A 22,359-nucleotide genomic window follows, 5' to 3' on the forward strand; every position below is an offset into this window, starting at 1 on the left:
AAAGTCAAGCATTTAAATTCGGATTAAAAATTTTGGTGTTTCCTTTTCTCAGCAGGTTTCTAGGAATTTTTGAGACAAAGTTAGGGTATTTTGCGTTGGGCACCCGTATAGCAAGGCAGGTATGTCGAGGGTGGCAAAAGGATGTGAGCGCTGAGAGAAGGACGAGCCCATTAAAAAGACAATCAAAAAATGAATGAGTCATTTAGTGCCACTTCAATACGATGACACCACCAGACCGTGGTGATGGCTGCTGGTGGAGATGTTTTGTCCTGACGCGGGCCGTGGTGAAGATCTGGGGTTTGTCTTTCAAAAGACGACGTAGGGTAGCTGACCGGAGCCCTGACTTGGCGGTCGGCGATGGCGAGGCGGATATAGAGCGGAGCACGAAAAAGGATGCACTAGTTGCGGAGAGCACAATCGGGTTTTCGGTTAGGTGAACGAGCCAAGACTGACGCGTAGACACGTTTCCGCTCAGGACTTGGGGTCCCCTCAGGGTATTTGGATTCCTTCTGTGCGCGGTCCTGCGCCTCTTTGTTTCAGGGTCGTACCGTTCCTAATTACCGACTAACAATTCTATTACAGCGTGTTTGAGAAGAAAAAGGTATATTCCAAAATAAAAGTTAGACTTTAGTTTGGCTTTGGCATTGTCCGGAACTTAACGTACCTAAAATATCAGAAGATCGGAAAGAAAATAGCAACATACCCTGCAAGCTGTGAAAATTGCGTAAACGTTTTTGCCCATTTTGATATAATTTGCACTTTCATTTTCTGCAATTGTATCAAAGCTGTGAGATTCAATTTACCTAGTCCATCTTGAAACGAGATTACACTGTGTTATAGATAGAAAATCAAAACACACAAAATTCCGATATTCTCTCGAGGCTACATATGTCGGACCCGGGCGCCCGTCTCGTGGTGCAAATTAAATCAATCGCCGAAACCATCATACTAATATGTGTGCTTCTTATATAATTAGCCGTCACTAGGGGCCACAACATGTGGGATGGCGGTGATGGTGAGCTGCGAGATGGTCAGGCAGATCTCACTAATCAAACTGCTGGCCAGCAAGAATATCTGCGACAATCGGTAAGCAGTGAAACATCACCTGTGCCTGCTGAGGATGCATTGGTTATTGTTAGCTATTTGCAACAAACTACCTGGACAGAGATAACGTGGGAGAGCATCAAGTGGGACACCTTAATAATAGAGTAATTGGTGCGTCACACGGTCAAGCAGGGACAAATGATGTTCTTCCGCAAACTTTTGATAATCCAACACCACAATATCCTCCAGAGGTGGATCGCCTTATACAACCAGAGACAGAAGCAGAGGTTCAGCAACCAAAAAGGCAATTAGAATGGACATAACATATGAACAGAGATTTTATACGCCTTGTTTTTTTCGCAGAGAAATGTGGGTAAATTGTGAGGAGGGAACATCATAGACTCTTCTTACCTAAATAACAAAGTGAAACCCAATTGAACTCCCCTTGGATACGAATTAATCCGCTTAAACGGAGTAAAAAAGTGCTTTTCTCCGTTCTAAAAAGTGAGGTTCAACATCCTGGACAAAAAGAAATTAAGCGTGACAAAAAGTATTTTATTGTTAAACCTGGACGTGCAGTTTGTGAAGGTTAATTTTTAAAGGATCAGGTAATTTGTAAAAAGAAAGTTTTATCCCTTGATGGAACGGTTATGGCGGTAAGTATTGCGATTTGTTTACAGCGATGTCCCGTAATATAAAAAAATGAAATCGCTCTGCCGGCTTTTTGACTACATTGATTTTTAAATTTTGATACATTCTTCTTGTTGTCGAACTTTTAGATAATTAGGATAGTGTATTAAATGAGAGCTTTAACAGATTTTGAAATTAAAAAAATATTTCAAGACCCTTACTCTCTATTTATGTACAATTACATTGATTTATTATTAAATGCAAGTATTAAAGTAAATTACAATAGAAAATGAATCGACTAATATCTTGCGCTTGTGCGGAGTCGAAATATAATTTAAAAAATTCAATCACAAAGTTTTAGAAACATCTTGAATGTTATTTTCGTTTCTTAATTTGCATAATATGCGTACTTTTCACAATTTTTTTAGATTTTTTATTTTAGTTTATAACGAAGAAGTTTAATTTTGCGTGGGGGCCAGAAAATCAATGAAGACGAATTTTTTAGAAAATAGTTTAACTTTCAACCTAAAAGGACGAATTTTAATCAATTTAAATTGGAAGAGAATGGGAGGTGATTAATAGAGAAAGGAGTGGATGGAAAGGGATCAATAAAGAGAGGTTAATCAAGCAATTGTGAAGTTAAAAAGGAGCAAGGCGGCAGGAGATGATCGGATAGAGAATAAAGCTTTGAGATTTGGCGAAAGAAGGGTTAGAGAAGAGATTTGGGAAGTGTGTAATAGCGTGTGGAGAGGGGAAGGAAAGGCTCCGCGTGGTAATCTCTGGGTAATGCTAATACAAGCGGCAACGGCCATTTTTTTAAAATTCTTTTATTTACTTCATATTGGGGGTACGTTTCCAATAAGAATTAATGGCTTAGTTTATGAGTAGAGCCGATACTCCCATCGCACTGACTTCGGCGGGCCTTATCTTGGAACCCTTTGAGTTTTGGGCTTTATGCCCATTGTGATATTTGTTTAGGACGCCAAGACGAGAAACATATAAAAAATTCAGTCAAATAACCGAAACCACTCTTCCGAGTAAGAAAAATGACCGAGTGAACTTGTAGAGACGATACCCCCATTATACTGACTTCGGCGGGTCTTATCTTGGGAACCTTTGAGTTTTAAGCTTTGTGCTCATTGAGACATTTGTTCAGAATGACGAGACACGTAACATATAAAATTTCAGCCAAATTAACGGAAACAACTTTTCCCATAGGCGTGTTACGGGGTCCTTTATGGAATGACGGCTCAGTGTAAAATATAGATATTCTGTGCTTCCAGTGGGTGAACAGTAAATGGTATCTAATGCTAATTTGCGGCCTAAAAAAGGTACGTCATAAATAGACAAAATATGTTTTAAACAAAGTGAATAAAATATTACGTGCGAAAACTTAAGAATGATATTAATTACATTTACTTACAGAGATTATGGCAAACAGGCGAATCATAACATAACCTCGAGATAATGACAGACTGGCTGGGCGTGTTTATCATTATGTTGATTATTTATTACTAAAGAAATGCTTTGTAGTTTGTATGCTTATTACTGAAATTGTCGTCAGTAATAATTTAAGCAATCATTAATGTCGATGATAAGTGTGTATCAGAAAGAGATTTTTCGAGGCGACATGACATGTCTGAATTTTAATTAATAAAGTTTTGAGGAAATTTGTTATTTTAGAAAAGGTTTTGTCTGGACCTCATTTCAAGATAAGGATTGATCAGCCACTAAAATCAATGTTACGTGTTACATCCCAAAATGTTATAATCTCTATGTAACGTCTAAAAATAGGCACAAGCTTTATATTGCATATAGTTTAAAATCATAGCAAAGCTAAAACAAATCATGTAAAGTATGAATACACACATTTATATAGATTAAGTAATAGTCTTTTAATATAACTTTATACTTCAGTACATTGTTAATGGGTAACCCACTTAGTGGAAAAACAGATATACAGCCAGACACACTGTAACCGAAAGTGTCTGACTAGAGCTATCACCTATGTTTACGTTAACATGGGATATTCATACTCCTGAAAGTTAAGAGTAGAGATGTGCGATTGTCGATCGTCGAGGCTACCGGAAGCTATTAGTCATCGTGTGCCATAACGCGGTTCGCGAGTATCGAATGACAGGTGCTCAAACAAAAGGAAGAAGTAAGCGAAGACGGACAGTTTCAGCAGTCATAAATATTCTTCTTCCGAAACAATTGAAACTTAATTCTATAACTAAAACAGCACGTATTATGGAAAAATATGTTTTTACTAATCGTATCTTGTAAAACTTGACCGTAAGTGTTCACAAATGTAAATCTATCTGTTAACATGGGAACGTAGAGCTATATAAATCCCGATTCTCCCCTGTATCTTTGTCTTTAGTCTCAAGCAGTTATACTGGCCACTCGATCTACGAACAACGAATCGCTTTGACAAAGTCGCGTACTTTCCAGTTTTTAATGCTGGCCTAAGTGCCGGACCATGTATATTATATGTTTTTTGGGTCGCTAAAACCGAATCCGAAGTTGATTTTACCCCACTACGTCAGGTTTTCGACATAACCTCAAAAAGTCGTCACAGACACCCAAAATGAAAAATAAAGCTGACCTAGCTTGTGAGACAATGTTTGTGGTATGTTTTTTGAATCGTTAGAACCGAGTCCAGAGTCCATTTCATCTCATATTTCAGGCTTCTGACATAACCTCTGAAAATATCATCAACCCAAGCTCTTATTATCATGAGAGCTATCTTGTAGGTGTGCAAATGACAGTAGATTCAATACTAGCAAAATACTAGCGATGAAATTTGGTCTTTGATGAAGTATTTTCGGAATTCTGATTCTCTAGTTCGTTAAACATATACTCGTGTCTTGGGTTCTAAAAGATTTTTCCTCTTAAAAATTTAAGCTAAAAACTCTGAACCGGCTTTGGGTAAGCCTAAATCTCGTACAAAATCATTCAATTCATACTGTGAAACCAAGGATGGGACCGATGCTTTTTTGGTGTTTCTATCCTAGTCTCTATCACTTTCGTCATCATTATCCATTTTAGTTTTAGAATTACTAGCAGAGTCTTCATCGATTTCCATCGCTCTGATATTTTCACCAACATAACCACAATCAGTTTTGCCACTTTTTGTGCTGCTAAAATTGGAGTTATTACTGATGAAACACTGATATAAACAATTTTTTATTTATTTTTAGCGTTAAAACCTTTGATCTGATTGCAACAAAAGAAACAATTTTCTTTACAGTTTGGTCATTTCCAAACTGTTGGAGTAGAGTACTTTATGTACTCTCTATTCTTATCTTTTTTCCAACGATTTAACATCATTCAGCAACAATTGCTCATCAATTTTCGAGCCAAAAATATCATTAAAAGTGTCACGGATGTCGGCATCGATGTTTTTACGCAAAGAACTTACTTCGAACTTTGAGAAGATATAGCAAAAGACTAGGTTTCCGAAATCCCTCTCTCGTAAAACGTTTTCCACTTATGCCTGCCATGACGGCGTCAACGCCGTGATCGAGGGTCAATATACTAGGTTTAACAATTTAAGCACTTTTTTTGGGTGCGGGGCTCCGAGACTTTTTGAGGTTATATTGAAAACCTGTCAGTATGGGATGAAATAGACATTGAAATCGACTTCAGCGACCCAAAAAACATATAATGTATATGGTTCGGCACTCAGGCCAGCATTACTTTTCATTTTAGGGTGCCTGTGGAGACTTTTTAAGGTTATGTCGAAAACCTGACGTGATAGGGTGAAATGAACTTCGGATTCAGTTTCAGGGACCCAAAAAACATATAATACACATGGTCCGGCACTCAGGCCAGCATTAATTTTCATTTTTGGGTGTCTGTGAAGACTTGTTGAGGTTATGTCGAAAAACTGACGTAATGGGGTAAAATGAACTTCGAATTCGGTCTCAGCGACCCAAAAAACATATAATCAACATGGTCTCATCCCCAGGTCAGAAAACTTTTCTTTTCGTTTGGCTGTGATATTAAATGCATACATTATTGGTATCTTATCAGAAAATAAAAATCTTTGAGTTTAATTCAAAGCTATTCGAAATGTTATTTTAGTCTATTTAATTGAAATCTCGTTCAAGTTTAAATTATGCTGTTAGAAATGAAGACACCAATTCAGTCAATTTTATTTCAGGTGTCACATTTTCAATTGGCTGTTGTCCTATATTTATAATCGGTATCACTTGTGAAAGGAAAGAATGCTGTGGAAATTTTCGACAAGAACGCTTCTGTCGTTCGATGCAGTGGAACGCCATCATATTGATAATAGAGTTTTACCTTTCGAAAATTTCAAACAATTTTTTCTATGAATAAAAGTTTCATTTGTAGGAAGGTGTTCCGAAAAGGCATAAGCACCATTTTCACGATCCTTTAGAAGAGACAAAAGAATGTTCTTAAAACCCGAATTCTCTATTCAGGAAAGGAAAATATACTAAGATACCTAAGCTTCTAAGATACCTCAGTACTGAATTAAGGCTTGAAAAGATTTATTAAAAAGACTCATTGCGTCGTCATTTTACGCGTCTCTTGAAGAAGAATTGGCGGAGGACAGAACTTTGACGAAGATAAGCGAGTTTGATTTAGATCAACGTTCTTGACATACACGGTAAACACGCTACCTCTCAAAAGAGATTTTCTTTGCAAGATTAGAGTACTGGATTAACTTGTTTCTTAAGCGAAGTGGAAAAATTCAAGGAATTCTATTATCGCATTGCACATTAAAAATAATTTTCTTCATCGAAAGTTTTAGACCCTCCTTTATTTTATTTTTTCTAGACAACGCAGAAAATAATTCTAAATAATTCAAATATTAGTATTCAGTTAAACTCTCGAGGATGCTTTCTAACGATAAAAGTAATTAAAAACTGCGAGAAAAACTTTTCTGAAATAACAAAGTTCCTTAAAAGTTTAGCAATTAAAATTCAGGCATGTCTTGTCGCCTCAAAAAATTTCTTTCTGATACACACTTATCATGAAAATGTCTAAATTAATTTTGTGGACTGGTCAAATCCTAATTTGGAAATCAAATCGAGAGATAGAAATTTCGAAAATAGAAAATTTTTGGAATAAACTGGCTAGATGGAGATGTTACTTTTAGATTTATTTCTGATGCGCTCTTATCATCAAAGAGTCTCAAAGTTTATTATAGTGGCTGATTAAACCTTGCCATATTTTGATATGAGGTCCAGAGAAAACCTTTTCTAAAATAACAAAGTTCCTTCAAACTATATCAATTCAAATTATGACAAGTTATCTGCCTGCGAGATGTCTTCCGGATACATTCCTACATTTGACGACTCTTAATGTTCATTTCCTGATGATTATTTCGTCTAGGATCGATCTGGGAAAAAAGCAACGCAAATCAGTTATTACAGTTAGAAATAATGTTTTAGTTATTACAATTATTAATAATTAAAGATTGTTTAAATTGTTACTTCCGAAACTGTTAGTAATAAACATAAAAACCACAAAGCATTTCTTTGGTAACGAATAATCAATACAGTGATACACAAGCCGGTCCGTCTGTCAGTGCCGCTTCAGTAGCTGTTTGTGCTGATTTTTAGCACCTAAACGGCACTGAGAAGTGATGTGACGGTCATATAAGGGTCCTATTGTATTCGTCACGAACCGGGCGGGCAGAGTTATTTAGAGTACTTGGCCGCAACCAACCCGACTCCCATTTTAGAATTTTCTTTAAATTATTAACGATTTTGATAATTTATTAATTTTATCATCATACATATTTATAATTATAACTTATATTTTAATATACTATTTTGAAGTTGAATAAAAAAAATGTTCTCTGTTTTGTCTATCTTATTCCATTTGCGAGATACGTTATATTTATTCCAATTTTAAACATCTAAAAGAAAAAGTTATATATCTAAAATAGTCGACACCTGTAGATTCTGCATTTCTAAAATCTGAGTAGCCTTAAACGAGCAGCGCTGGAACGGTACTAGGCAGTGCCGTTTCAATGTGGTTTTCAATGCTTTTTCATCGGCAAGGCTAATAAGTGTTAGATACAATTTACTTTTCGTCCATTGGAAGCGCAGAATATCTACATTTTACAGTACTTGTCACTCAGCAGTCATTCCATAAATTTATTAGCACAGAAACAAATTTATGTTTCCTTGTCAGTCCACATGTCTCACTTCATTGTAATTCGGGATACAAATCCTTCAAAGAAAAGCGGACTATTGTTTCAGTTCCTTCAGATTCAGATCGCCTTCTCGAATAAGTAAAAGCAATTTCTCGGCAAGATTATACTTTACAAACTGGTCAAGTTGTTTGTGAGCTACATTTTCTACCCGAACAAATTGTCAGGACGCGGGATGTGAAGGATCCCAAATGCAAGGTTACGTCGTCGGTAGTTTTACGTTTTAAAAGTTTTATACTTCAAATATTATTAAAGAATAATTTAAATAGAATTCAAACTAAGAGTTAAAAAAAAATGTTATACAATTAAGTTAACGAAACGGGATATGTGAGTGTTTTGTATTAATACAAAAATAATGTTAGAATTTATTATTATAAGAAATATTTTATCGATTTTTAACAATAATTATTTATTAAATTATAAAAACAAAATTTTAGTTGCCTAAAAAAATTTATGCAGGAAAAATTCTCTGTTGACAGCGTTTATTTATTTATTATTCTAAAAATATGAAAAATTGCGTTAAAAAAACTACTTATGTATTTCTTGTCAGTTTAAAAAAATTCATTTTCATGATAAAGATATCTTGGGAGTTTCATGCGGGCTAAATAACTTTTTTCGCCAGGGGATTTTTTTTTATATAAACAAATTTTCTAGTTTTTCTTGTAAAGAGCGACAGACACGAAAAATTTCTAAGAATTAACATTTGTAGGAACGAAAGAATTCTTTCGCCCTCAAACATGGTTTAGTCTGCATAAAGCTGATAGGATGCCTTTCTTATATTAGCACACATTTTTCAAAAATATTGGGAAGAATGAAAAGGTGAGATTTTCTAGAAAATATATTTTTTCATTTTCTCAAAATTTGAATAGAATAGAAGAAATGGAAGAAAGGCATAAGATCAGTTTTATGTGGGCTAAACAATTTTTGAAGCCGAGAGAATTATTTTTTTCCTACAAATTTAATTTAACTAATACATGACACTAAAAGTTTTCATGTATGATAGTACTAAGATTTTAATTTATTTAGTTATGCATTTTAGAACAATATACTGAATTTGTTGATTTTACTAATATTTACTTATTCGTTTAATTAATTCAGCCCCCCCCCCGTTTTTTCCTTGTATATTTTGTAGAAAAATGTATTTTATTTCTTTATAACAATAAATGATGGAATAAAAAAGGTTTGAATTATAGAAATTTTTTTACGTAACAATTTTAATTGGCTTGTTATATTTAGCCAAAAAATTTTTTTTCGTTCCTTAAAATTTAATTAGTGAAATTGAAAACTACTCATTTCCTAATTTATCATATTAAAAACAAAAACTAAAATGCTATTAAACTTGATAATTTCATTATTCAACTTTCTCAAATATCTTTATATCATAATTTTATTTTGTTACATTTTTTATAATATTTCGATTACTCTTAGGATTTTTATTTTCTCAATAGGGTTTCGACATCCAATTTATCAGAAAATTAATTTATATTTGTTATTAAACATATTATTCTTAATATGTAGTACTCATTAAATATTTAATTAAAAAACAACTACTTATTTTTACATGTTTATTACTTATCGTTAATAACAAACATGTTTAAAGTTATAATTTTATATTGAAATGCCATTAGAATAAATCCAAATATAATGAAAATTGTTAAACGCTTTTAAATTTTGCTTGAAATATATGAAATTTTGAGAATACAGCGATATATAGCGCTTTTAAAATAATGTTTTTCAATAATCCTTTGATTTCAAAGATTTGTACATTCTTTTAAATATCAATTACCCATCAAAGAATTGTTGGTCTTAAGGGCATGTGATACTTCGCCGTGTGGTCAATCGGGTACAGTTCGCCCGGCTTTTTCCCGCAAAAATGAAAATTTTTTAAAACTTAATTCGGAGAAAACAACTTTATTGTGCTAAATAAAAATTTTATGTATGTGACATATATTGTGGTTAGAATAGTTTTACAGCTCTCTTTCATTCCGATAATTTAGGTCTCGGTCGTACCAAATCTGTAGGTAGTGTTCAAGAATAATTCTGTGACAGAGTTGTAACATACATAACCTCAAAATATACACACATCAAATTTAGCAAAATTTTTTTTTAATTCACACACAAAACAAGTGTGTGGGGACGTCCGTTAGCATGTTCGCTATCATTCCCCAGATTTTGAAGACAAAAACTTCATTATTGTAGGAAAAAAGCCGAGGAAATCTAACACTGACAAAGTCGATACTACTTCCTAATTGCGACACAAATTAATCAAATTTAGACAAATTAAAATCTTTTGAATCAATCCAAAAAAATGTGTAGGGAACGTCCGTTAGCATGTCTGCCCAAATCGATAATTTTTTAAGTATCACATGCCCTTAATTTTATAAACTGAAGTGATCATGAATTTTTCTATTTAATATTAATTATTGAGTTTCCCATAAGACCAATGCTTTTCTGGAACAGGGCGATTGACGCGCCGCCCTGTGGATTAGTTCATCCGCGAAGTGGAACTTGTAACCGAAAACTACCTTTTCTAGTAGTAGGATAGAGCTGGTATAAATATTGCATGAAACTTCAGATAGTTTAAAGAAATAAAATCAAAGTCTAGATTAAATATATAATAATACATCAAAGACTATTCGGACATTATCGTTTTAATATCACTGACTTTTACAGCTTTGTACACATTCAAATAACAAAGGGAGTGTCATGTGCAATAACTTTATCATTCGAATAATATTTTAGCTTTCAATGTTTTCAACTGACGGATAAGAACGCGGAGTATTTACGATAATTGCATAGTTGTTATCGTAGAAATCTGGGTCTCTTTGATTTAATAATAGCCTTGATACTCAATCGGGGGAATCGAAACGAAAACAACCAGGGCCGTTTAAAGTATTAAGTTACATAGAAATGTCGAATTATAATAACACGATATATAAGAAAAATAGGGGTATGTTCGCACATCTATCTCCGCCGCAATTTTTGGTAATGCTACTTTTAAAACTAGTAGCAATGAATGTTAAACTTTTCCGTTGACTCCTAAAAAACACTTCACTCCGAAACAATTAGAAACAGGAGGAAAACCATGCGAAAACACTCAAACCCACTCAAACCAAAAGTAAACCCGTGCTGATGGCAGGAGACTGTGGGATGCTACGAGAGACAGAGTGGGGCATGATCTTAGATCATGGAGCGGGGAGAGTGGGAGACTACTAGGCGCGCGACGGCAGTTATCATTTTCAACAACTAAACACGCCAACACGCAACTGATTCCTTCGTGCGTCGTTTCGCCTACCTTGCTTCTCAAGGCTTCCACCACAATTCGTATCAAGATTCGTGGCAAGAAGGCTGCGCCAGTATGGTTGTGACAGGTACTTGCTGTAGCAGATATGGATACTCTGTAACAATAATTCTTGTAGATTTAGATTATTCACGAAATGGCTAAGTGTTTGCAGAGTAGACCCATTTACCATGCTAATGCACCAAAAATGGTATAGGTGGTTGTGGTCAGCTTGGCTACAGTGGTGATGTGAGTTGTGAAATTTCGAAAAGGATAGGCAGAGAAAATTTATAGTATGTGAAAACTGAAATAGAACGTCGGATCCCTAATTAACAGTGCGCCTCCAAATATGTAATTTGTGTTGAGCATCTAGGTACCTCTGATCAAATATTCAGGCAAATGCGAGCGCTTCTGATAAAAATCCGGCTATAGACGATATGGGATTTTCGTGATTAAAAACCCCAAAGGATTTAATAGGTACGGCATGATCCGAAGTTTTATTGGAAGTGGGGTATCCCCTCTGTAAAATATACCTCAATAAATTTCTGTAATTTTAAGCGCAAGATTAATTTTTTTGTTGGAACTTTGAAAACGCTTTTTTCGGGAAAAAAGAATTTACAGTTGTCATATCCGATTCAGAAAAACGGGAATATCTCCAAATAATAACCGTTCATGGTCCTGCCGAGTTTTTAAACTGCCTGTAATAAAGTTTTTTTACTGTAGAATCTTAAAATTGTACAATATTTAAGAGGTTTGTATGAAGTTAGAAATTCGTTTTCTTATTGAAGCAATATTTTATGTTTAAGGCGACATTACATGATGACACTTGAAGTGCCATGCCGTGACAAAAGTTATCAGTGGTTACTACAATGGATCACATATAAAGGTGCCAAGAAAACTCAGCATCTTTCAGTAGAAACAAGTTTCGAACAGAAGGAAACTGGCCACGTAAAAACTAAATATGCTTTTATACCAAGTGTAGGAACACATTTTTTCAGGTTAGTGGCTGCAATTATAGGGCAAATGAACAGATTGTCGATTCTATTTTCACTATTTTGTCATGTACGCTTAATTTTTATGATTCAGAATCTTAATGAAATTTTATTTGTTGAGTTTAATTAAAAAAAAAAAACATTAAAATTTTAGGTTAAAATAAATCTAATCTTTAAATTATTTAGTGTTTAAAATTATTACTATTATTTTAGGTATAAGAGCAAGTGGATAAAAGTAGAAAGAACGCGAGAGCAGCAAACTATAGATATGCAAATGGGAATACCATTTGAGACGGTACAGCTCACATCTTTTGGAAGGGACAAGAATATCTACTTTAATATCCTCGAAGAAGGTTAAAATTTTTTCGATATTTACCCACAAAATGAGTAACCTTCCTTAAACTGTGAAGCACGACTATCCAGATCGACATGAACAAATTATATCTTCCTATGTTAAGCTGTCAAGATGAAGGAATAATAGTAATAATAAAGAACCTCAATGGCTCAGTTGGTTGAGTGCTCGGACTTCACGCTAGAGGTCCGGAGTTCGATCCCTGAGCTAGGACCTCTGGAAATTTTTCTATGTACCTTTACCGAAGTTCTGGTGTTTCGGATTCCACCTGAAGTTGTAAGTCACGCCGGTCCAGAATCAAGGAAAAGTGGACCCAAAATGGATCCAAAATCGGCTAACTCAGAAAGATTTTATATCGTTTGAAAATTTCAAAAATGTAAAATATAAAATCTTCGCTGATCGGTTTCGCAAGTTACGGACGTTCGTGTATTTATAATATACACCCTCATGAAAAGCAGGGCATCTTGATCCCAATATGAGAAAATTGAGTATGCATGTATGAGTTATTGTTGAAAATCTTGTTTCTTTTCGGAAATTTATTAATATTTTGATCTACAGGCTCTCTGAATGATGTCATTTTAAAGTATTTTCGTTTTTGCAACTTATCTCAAAATGCTGCAGCTAATTTTTGCAAGGTTATTGTTTTTAAAATTATATTTATAGTGTGTGCCGCTAGGTAGCGTATAAAAATCCCTGATAGATGAAGATAAATACACAAGAGCTCCAATATAACAACAGCTATAGAAACATAACCAGTCAATGCTGTATGAACCGTTTCTTTTGTATTTTTAACCATAGTAATAAATATTTCTTTAATTTTGTCCTGTTTTTATTGTCTAGTACATATAATAATTTAAACTTGAAAAAAAACTTATTTAATGTCCACCGATACATATAATTTTAAGAAAAAACTACAAAGAAATCCTTTAAGAGGAAAAAGTTAATTTGCAACTAAAAAAGTTATTTTCAAACCAAATAGTTAAATTGTCTGCAAAAGCCCTCATTCTATACTAATAGTTAAAATTTATAAAAGATAAAATTTCTTTCGAAAGAGATTAGTTTCAAACCAAAAACACGAATTTTCGTTTAACGTTGAGCGCTGCCTCTTCTTCTTCCCCGACATACGAAAAACTGAACACAACCGCGTATACCTGCCCATGCTTACCGCTCCGCTACAATCTTGTTTTGAAAATTAAACTTTTAAAGCTAAAAATCATTCAATTTTTCAATCAGATTATCTGTTTTTGAGGTATTTAGCGTAAAAGGGAAATAGTATAAAAGTAGCCTTATTCAGAGAGCTGGTAGATCAAAATATCAATAAATTTTAGAAAAAAAACAAGACTTTTAATAATAAATCATCCATACATACCCAAAAAACCGATCAGCTAGTATTTTCAATTTTACATTTTTTTAATCTCCAAACGATATAGACACAATGCTCTTATCAGATCACTTGATTGCATTGCAGAAATTCTTCCATGATTGATGATATATACCATGAGAGCCCCGTGCACACTATTAATAAATAAAAATCAAAACTCGAACAAAAAATGCCTTCGCCATATTGGGCTGGAACCATCTTAAGCCTGAGACATTAATTTCTAGGTAGGCTTGAGCTTTCCTCTCATGACTTTGACGGCTATGTTGGCGGTAGCATTGCCACTGACAGGGTTTCCCATGCCAAATAGGCTGATAACGAAGAGGAGAGGGCCTAAGCAGAACACCAAAACCCAAATAATATTAGAGAGCATACAATAAAGATATTAAAACGCATGTCGCTTCCTGAGGATCGTCGGGCCACCCTTGCAGCCACATCTGGGGGCCACAGCATGCGGGCCGGTGGCGATGTTGAGCTGCAAGATAGTCAGATCTCACTAATCAAACAGCTGACCAGCAAGAACATCTGCGACAAAGGGTAAGCAGTGGAACATCAACTGTGCCTACTGACGATGCTTTGACTAGCGTTAGCCATTTGCAGCCAACCACCTCGACAGAAATACCGTGGGAGAGCATCAATTGGGATACCACAATGAAAGAGGAATTTGTGCGTCTCTATTACGATAGTGCGAAGTTGGAAACGAAAATGGAAAAAGGATACAATTTCAAAACGAAATTTGCTGCAAAGTATCCTAATATACAGAAAGTCGCACTGAGAGATCTTATCGGTAAGGTGAAGGTCATCAGGACTAATCTACACGTGACAGAAGACCAAGCAATGGAGATTGAACAACAGGTTGATTTAGCGCGGAAAAACGACGGCAATGACCATCAGTTACAGGAAGCCGCGTCAAACGGTCAAGCAGGAGCAATTGATGTTCTCCCTCAACCTATTGATGATCCAACCTCACCACATCCTCCAGAGGTGGATGGTCTTATACAACCAGAGGCCGAAGCAGAGGTTCAGCAACAAAAAAGCGACGAAAATGGATATATTATTTGAACAGAGATGTTAAGCGCCCTTATTTTTTTGGCAGAGAAATGTGGGCAAAGTGTAAAGAGAGAAAATGATAGACTCTTCTTACTTAAATACCCAGAGCTAGCCACAAAAATAAATGAGCAGAATCTGGCAGATCAAAAACGCTCAATATCTGTAAACAGACTGCTTTCTGCTGTTGAAATAGCTGCTATCAAAATGGAAGTGAAACAGCAGCTTCCTATTGATGAACTCGCCTTGGAAGATGTGGACAACAAAGACTTGATTGATGGTGAAGGCATAGGTGCTAGGGATAATGAACATATATGTAGAACCAACACTAAGGCATTCGCTGCCCAAAATAAACATCACAAATGATCTGCGGGCACTAATCGCAAATCTCGACAGCCAAGTTTTACCTAGGTATTTGAACGTAGCACAAACTGTTTTAGAGGTGCAAACTCTTGTATACTGTGCAGCCGTGGCAACTGTTAAAACGTTGGGCCGGAAAACTAGGCCTGAGAAAGCAGTTTTTGCCCCAGCAAGGGATCGAGTTCCACCATGGAAGATCAGGTTGGATATGGAAGTCAGAAAAGTAAGGTGCAAATTGGGTCGATGACCTCAATATAAAAAAGGAAATAGAACCAGAAAGCTCATAAAGCATGTTACTAAAATCATTTACCCTCAGCACATCGATACATTAACACCAGCAATATTGGACAAGATTATAGACTCCCATCGACAGAGACTTGATGTTCTCACTGCCAGACTGCGTCGGTACAAGAAAAGTAGTGTACGAAGGCAACAAAATCTAAACTTTCAGATAGATGAAAGAAGGTTCTATCGTGAACTGAGAGTACATCCAAATAACCAGCAAGACACTGAAGTACCTTAATTGGAAGATATGACTGACTACTGGTCGGGTGTTTGGGGAAAAAATAAACAGATGCAATTTGGACACTGAATGGTTCAAACTGGAGAAAGTAAGGGCAAGAAATAGCCTTGAAATGCAACTGACAAACATCATAGCTTTAGATGTTTCAACGATATTGAAAAGAGCAAGTAATTTCAAAGCTCCAGGTCCGGACATGGGGCACAACTTCTGGTACGAGTACCTGACGAGTGTGCATCTTGCGTTGAAGAGGTGTTTTCAGAAGGTCATTGGGCAACCAGGTCTGATGCCAGGCTTTATGCTGCAGGGTACTACGTATATGTTACCAAAGAAACCAGACGCTCAAAATCCATCTGACTTTCGACCGATAGCCTGTCTTCCAACAATTTATAAATGTCTCACAGCTATCGTTGCAGATAAGGTATATTCTCAACCCGACGAGAGTGACATCTTGAATATTTAGGAATCAGTAGGGTATTGGCAGCAGCTCAGAAAGCGGTTTTACTGAACGCCTGTCGCATTTTAAGAAACTTTCTTGACTATCAGGAAGTGGGCGACTAAAAACCTGTGAAGTGGCAGATGGTACCTCTAAGAAAACCTCTAGAGGTGTCTGCTGTCGCCTCCAATGCTCGTGGCTGCTCGTTATTGTATACCTACAACTTCATCGCAGGAGGTTTCGAGCATCGTATTAAACTACTTGAATTAACTTATCACATTCTAATATGACGGGGCACACTGCTCTCATCAGAACACTTGATTGCATTATAAAAATGCGTCCGTGACGGATGATGGTGTCAAATAATCAAAATAAAATACAACTCTGACCAAAAATGCCTTCGAAATATTGGGCAATAACTATCTTAAGCCTGTGACACCATTTTAACCCTTAGCTGGCCTACTGGGGTCGTTAGCGTCACGGCCCTTTTCTATTCGATTTCCCCCCCTCCCCTTAAAGGTCCAAAAGTCGAACTTGTGACGCCACCTAGTTTCAGTTCGAGAGATGCTCTTTCAGATCGTATACCTGCCGAAATCCCAAGTGCATTAGCTTGGCGTAGACAGTCGAGCAAAGTTGACCGGGGCCATCAACAACCCCTTAGCAATAAAAACCCGAAATCCTGGTGTCCAATTCGCAAAAATAAAAAAATTATGATTATTTTTAGTAAAAACACTCTTTTTCATATTTTTTTGCAAATATGAATTTTTTTAACTGACAAAATATTAGTTTTTTTGCAACCCACATAATGCATTCTATTTAATGATAGTTAATGATTGCCTGTGATTTTTTCCTACTAAAAAAACAACGTTGTTCACTCAGAAATATTAATTAAGTGGTTGCAGTCAGAGACGTCCCAGTGTGTCAGATACGTATTTTTCAGGAAGTGAGCTAGCTAAGGGTTAAATATTGTTGGGCAGTAACATTCTTGAGCCTGTGACAACATTTTACTTATTATTAGAGAAACTAAGGGTAAATATCAGGGAATTCGAAACCATAGTTTTTACGGAAACCCTGAAAATATTCATTCTTAATGTATTTGAACTCCTTTTTTAAAGAAAGGCCTGTGATAACGCTTGATCTTTACATTTAGCTAGGTGCATGGCTTTAAAAGAACATGAAGGAAAAACTATAATGTATACTGCAATGGGAAGTGATTGGAGACAGTTTGGGCACCCTAGAAAACGTAGACCGTTGAAATCTGTAATTTTAGATACAGGTATTGCAGACAAACTGTTGACTGACTGTCGAGAATTCATAGAACATCCTGAATGGTATAGCGATAGAGGTCAGATATATATTTTACAAAAAAGAACAATTAACCATTCCTGACTGAATTCGTAAATGTATTACTATATCTTCATACAGGAATTCCATATCGAAGGGGGTATTTACTTCATGGTCCACCTGGTTGTGGAAAGTCATCTTTCATCACTGCCGTAGCCGGAGAATTAGAACGCGGTATTTGTGTATTGAATTTATCAGAACGCAGTTTAACAGATGACAGATTGAACCACCTGCTGGCTATAGCCCCACAACAAACCATAATTCTTTTGGAGGACATCGATGCTGCTTTTCTTAGCAGAGAAGAATCCAAACAAGGTATTTCAAATAAATTACAGGCCACCTAGGCTTTCCCCTATGCCTTTATATTTTCTCTTTAAAAAAAGAAGTTCTCATTCTTTTTTTAGAGAAACTTCCCTTTAAATTAGGGCTAAATTAAGGGCATGTGCTATTTCTACTATTACATGCCATATAGAATCAAGTTCTGGTAGCATGTATAAAGAACCAAGTTACGGTTATTCCGTGAAAAAAATTAGGTGAGAGTTGTTTTGTATATGAAGTAAAGTCTTTTTTCAACAATAAAATAAACAAGCAGACTGTTCTACAGCACATAATAAAGTAAAAAAAAATCCATATGTCAAAATGAGTAAAATGGACTTGATTTCATATACAGAGCAACTATAACCCGTTTTTATACTTGTTGGATTTGTCGCGTACGATGTTTATTTGTTTTGTCACTACAAAACGTACTAAATGAGTTAGTTGATTCATAACCAGTATGCATGACTTTTGTATCTTTTGATCTCTAATTATATTGCTCTTTATTCGCAAATGCTGTATTTGCTTCTATGCGCTACTTTCCATAATCATTGCTAACAGGGTATGGGCTGAGGGACATTTCTAGAAACAAAAAATTGGCCAAGTCACATTTCGTGTTCATTTTGACGTGTCGGTTCGCGCAAGTTCGTTAGTGCATCGAAATAAAGATGAGTGCAACCGGTGTGAGATTTGAAGTCCTCAAGAAGGAAAACTACGACACTTGAAAAATCCAAATGCGTGCAGTTCTTATAAAGAATGACGATTGGAGTTACGTAAGTGGTAGTAAAGTGAAGCCTGAAGTGATTCCTGGTGACACAGTATCTTAACGAGCTGTAAGTGCTGGGAGGAGGCTGATTTAAAGGCGCAGTCGGAAATTGTGCAAGCAATAATCTCGTCTGAAATCAAGCAAATAAAGGGTTGTGTGACCGCACGAGAAATTTGGACCCAGTTAGAAGGTATTTATCAATCCAAGGTCGAAGCGCGGAAAGATGCAGTATTGATTTATTTGATGTCCATGAAGATGCAGGATGACGACGCACGGGAACATTCTTAACTTTTCTTCGGCGTCATAGACAAGTTGGCAGAGCCGGAGGTCGAAATGAACAAGGATTTACTCACCGTGATGCTATTGCGCAGTTTACCAGACAGTTTCGAGAGCTTTAGGCATGCGATATTATCACGTGCTGAACTGCCGTCTTTGGAAACACTTAGAATCAAGGTCGCGGAAGAATCCGAGGCACGTAACGAGACAAATCGCAATCCGGTTCAACACGCGCTGGCTGCGAAAAAATGGGGAAACAGAAAAGGTGACCCCACAAAGAAGGATTCCAAGATGAAGTGATTCAAGTGCGATAAGTCGGACATCGGGCGAAAAACTGCAAGACAACGAAGAAGCCAACAGAGCAAACCTCAAACGCTGAATATTCCAAAGAAAATTTCTCTTTCAAAGTATTGGCTGTGTCAACAGACAAAATATTTAAAATCGAAAATGGTGGGAAATTTGATGGTTGGTATGTAGATAGCGGTAATACATCTCTTATGTGCAACGACATCGAATTGTTCCCGGAAATTAATGAAAATTCTATTCGGGGAAAAGTTAATCTAGCCAGCAGTGCAACTACGGAAATACTGGGAAAAGGTATCGCCTTATCTGTGACGGAAGTTAACGGCATGAGAAAAACGGTAAAATTTGACGACGCCTTGTATGTTCCTGATTTACGAATAAACCTTGCCTCGAATGGAAAAATTACTGATAAAGGTTACACGGACATTTTTACAAGCACCAAGACCGAGGTAGTTGATCAAGACGAGAAAGTGTTGCGTACTGCGAAACGTGAAAAAGAATTATATTATTTTCGAGATCCATATGTCCCCGAGTGTAAGAAGGTTTCCGAAGAAGTCGCAGCGGCTAGGTAGCCAAAAAAAACCCTTAAAGATTGGCATATCAGGCTAGGACATTTGAATGTTCAATCTCTTCGTCAGGTAATCAGGGCTGGATCTATTCAAGGAATCAAAGTCGATGGTCAGAACGAAGATTTCGAATGCAGTGTTTGAATCAAGGGGAAGATGTGTCGCCCTTCTTTTTCGAAGGTATCTGAAAGAGTGACAGAAGTGGGTGAACACACACACTCTGACAAGAGTCACAAGAGTGAAGCAATGGGTAAATTTGAAAATTTCAGAACACTTGTGAGCACGCAGCTCGAGACCAAAATCAAAGTCCAAGAAACAGATAATGGAAAGGAGTATGACAATAAAAGTTTTAATGCATTACTCGAGAAGCACGTAATTATGCGAAGATTGTCAGCTGCCTATAACCAGAAGGGGAACGGATTTTCTGAAAGGCGTAACAGAACACTGATAGACACAGCAAGGTGTCTCATGATAGAGTCAGGATTATCAAAAACGTTCTCGGCAGAGGCTGTGAATACATCGAATTACGTCCGCAATAGAACACCTTCTAAAAAGCTTAACGGAAAGACGTTATACGAAGCTTGGTTTAGGAAGCCTCCAGATGTGTCACACTTCAGACGCTTTGGTAGTGAAGTGTTGGTAAAGGACAGGTCACCAGGTTTAGGAAAAATCGAGCCGCGAGCAGAAGAAGGAGTTTTCCTGGGATACAGCGCGGAATCCAAGGCGTACAGTATTTTGCTGAAGAACTTCTAGAGATGTCATGTTCTTGGAGGAAACCACGATCCGTTCGACTGAGTGCTCCCAGGATGCCACGTAAAGTGCGCACTGGATGACCTGGTAGACCACGGAAATTCTACGGGACAGCAGATAACGATGTCCAGATTTAGCTCACACGGCAAGTGTGTTAGGTCGATTCAATCATTGGGGAGGATCCATAGATGACAGACGTCCCTTCACCAGATACAAATTTTTGATGGAACTCGTGACGACAGGTGTCAAGTCAACAAAATTGTTTGTTGAAAACAAATGGTCAAGTGGTCTTGGAGTATGTGGCATCTGATATTCTCACCAAGGCTTTAACCTACTAAATGAGTTAGTTGATTCATAACCAGTGTGCAAGACCTTTTGCATCCATAGTTTGTTTGTTTGTGTCCATAGTAATAAATATTCTCCACTGAAATTTTTGGATATGATGAAAAATATAAAAACACAGGTTTGTAGTCCAGCTTTTGTTTTGAATAGTTAAGCCTTCAATTGCGCACATTTTCTGACCAATAGCATCAAACTCAAGTGGGGCGTCTTTCAAAAGGACACAATAGGCCCTTTTCTCTTTTGCATCACACTTTTGCCACTATTTCTCGAACGTTGTGATACTCAAAGATACTTCTGCGGAAAACCTGGATTCCAAGGACATAAGATGATTTATATATTTTACATGGATGATTTCATGATCTATGTTGGAAATGCAGAGCAACTAAGTGTGGCTCTATGAATTCTCGGGAAGTACGCTCGGGAAATTGGAATGGAGTTTGGGTTAGAAAAATGCGCCAAGATTCACTCGAAGCGAGGGCAAATTACTAGCATTTCCGAGTACCCTGAGCTCGTCAACAGAAGCGCTATATAAGACTTTTCCGCCACAGAGCTGTTTTCAGGTAACATCTATAAATAATGCTGTCCAATGCAATTACAAACTTCGTAACCGACATATTTATTTTTCCGAACTGTCGGCGAGCAACAAAGTATCTGCAACGAGTATGGTGGCCGTCCCGGCACTGCTCTAAGAATGTAGAGTGACACCATAGACGAAAGTTTACTCACAGGAGCAAAAGCTTGCACCTTAAGTTGTCCGTTACGCAACTTTACATCTCACTCCCTTAAGTTGATTGCGTAATACTGAATCCCAAATATTTTTATAACATGATCACTCTGGGTGCATCACATACAATCGCAAATGGACGAAACCTTTTTCTTAAAATGGTCAGGAAACACGATGAAGTGGGCTACGGAGCGGTTTAGCTCCTCTACAAGAGAATGCACAGTATCATCCACATAAATATGAAGGATCAGACGATGTCACAGCTAACATTTGCTTTCTTTAAATGACCCGGATTGACATCGGGCACGAAGGGGTTTATTTTGACACAATGCGTCACTAAGTGTACTCTTTATTACAATCTCTTACATTCTTACAGCATTAACCCTAATACCGCACTACCAAACGCTACTAGGGAAATGGAGTTAATTGTTGCAGATAAAAAAGTACCGAATACACCGGAACTACATATCATGTTCGTTCTTGAATTTTCGGCACCAGCGGAGAACAAAATTTCAGAAAAGCCGAATTGAAAGTAAGAAAATTTTGTCGGGTATACTCAGAATAATCCATTAAGATAGTCATCTTTATCATCGGTGCCCTTGGAGGAACCAGACTTCCACTGTTTCATAGCCTGAAAAGCATCCCTGCGTAGAATGGCAACCGGTACCGGTGAAATTCCACAGCTGTCCTTATTACAAACTTTTAACTATATATATATATATTTTTATTTTTATATTTTTA

The 22,359-nt window shown here is 36.6% G+C and overlaps 1 protein-coding gene across 3 annotated transcripts in view; it reads left to right on the top strand.

Moving 5' to 3' along the window:
- The window catches only part of LOC117174599 (mitochondrial chaperone BCS1), a 105,479-nt gene that overhangs the window by 49,366 nt on the left and 33,754 nt on the right, over positions 1-22,359 (top strand). For all 3 annotated transcript variants that reach the window (XM_033363831.1, XM_033363830.1, XM_033363832.1), the window contains 4 exons: positions 11,954-12,145; positions 12,353-12,492; positions 17,383-17,577; positions 17,658-17,891. In XM_033363831.1, the coding sequence (XP_033219722.1) occupies positions 11,954-12,145; positions 12,353-12,492; positions 17,383-17,577; positions 17,658-17,891 (761 nt within the window). The remainder of the gene's footprint in view (positions 1-11,953; positions 12,146-12,352; positions 12,493-17,382; positions 17,578-17,657; positions 17,892-22,359) is intronic.

Source organism: Belonocnema kinseyi, chromosome 6 (assembly GCF_010883055.1).
Source record: "Belonocnema kinseyi isolate 2016_QV_RU_SX_M_011 chromosome 6, B_treatae_v1, whole genome shotgun sequence".
Classification (NCBI taxonomy): Eukaryota; Metazoa; Arthropoda; class Insecta; order Hymenoptera; family Cynipidae; genus Belonocnema; species Belonocnema kinseyi.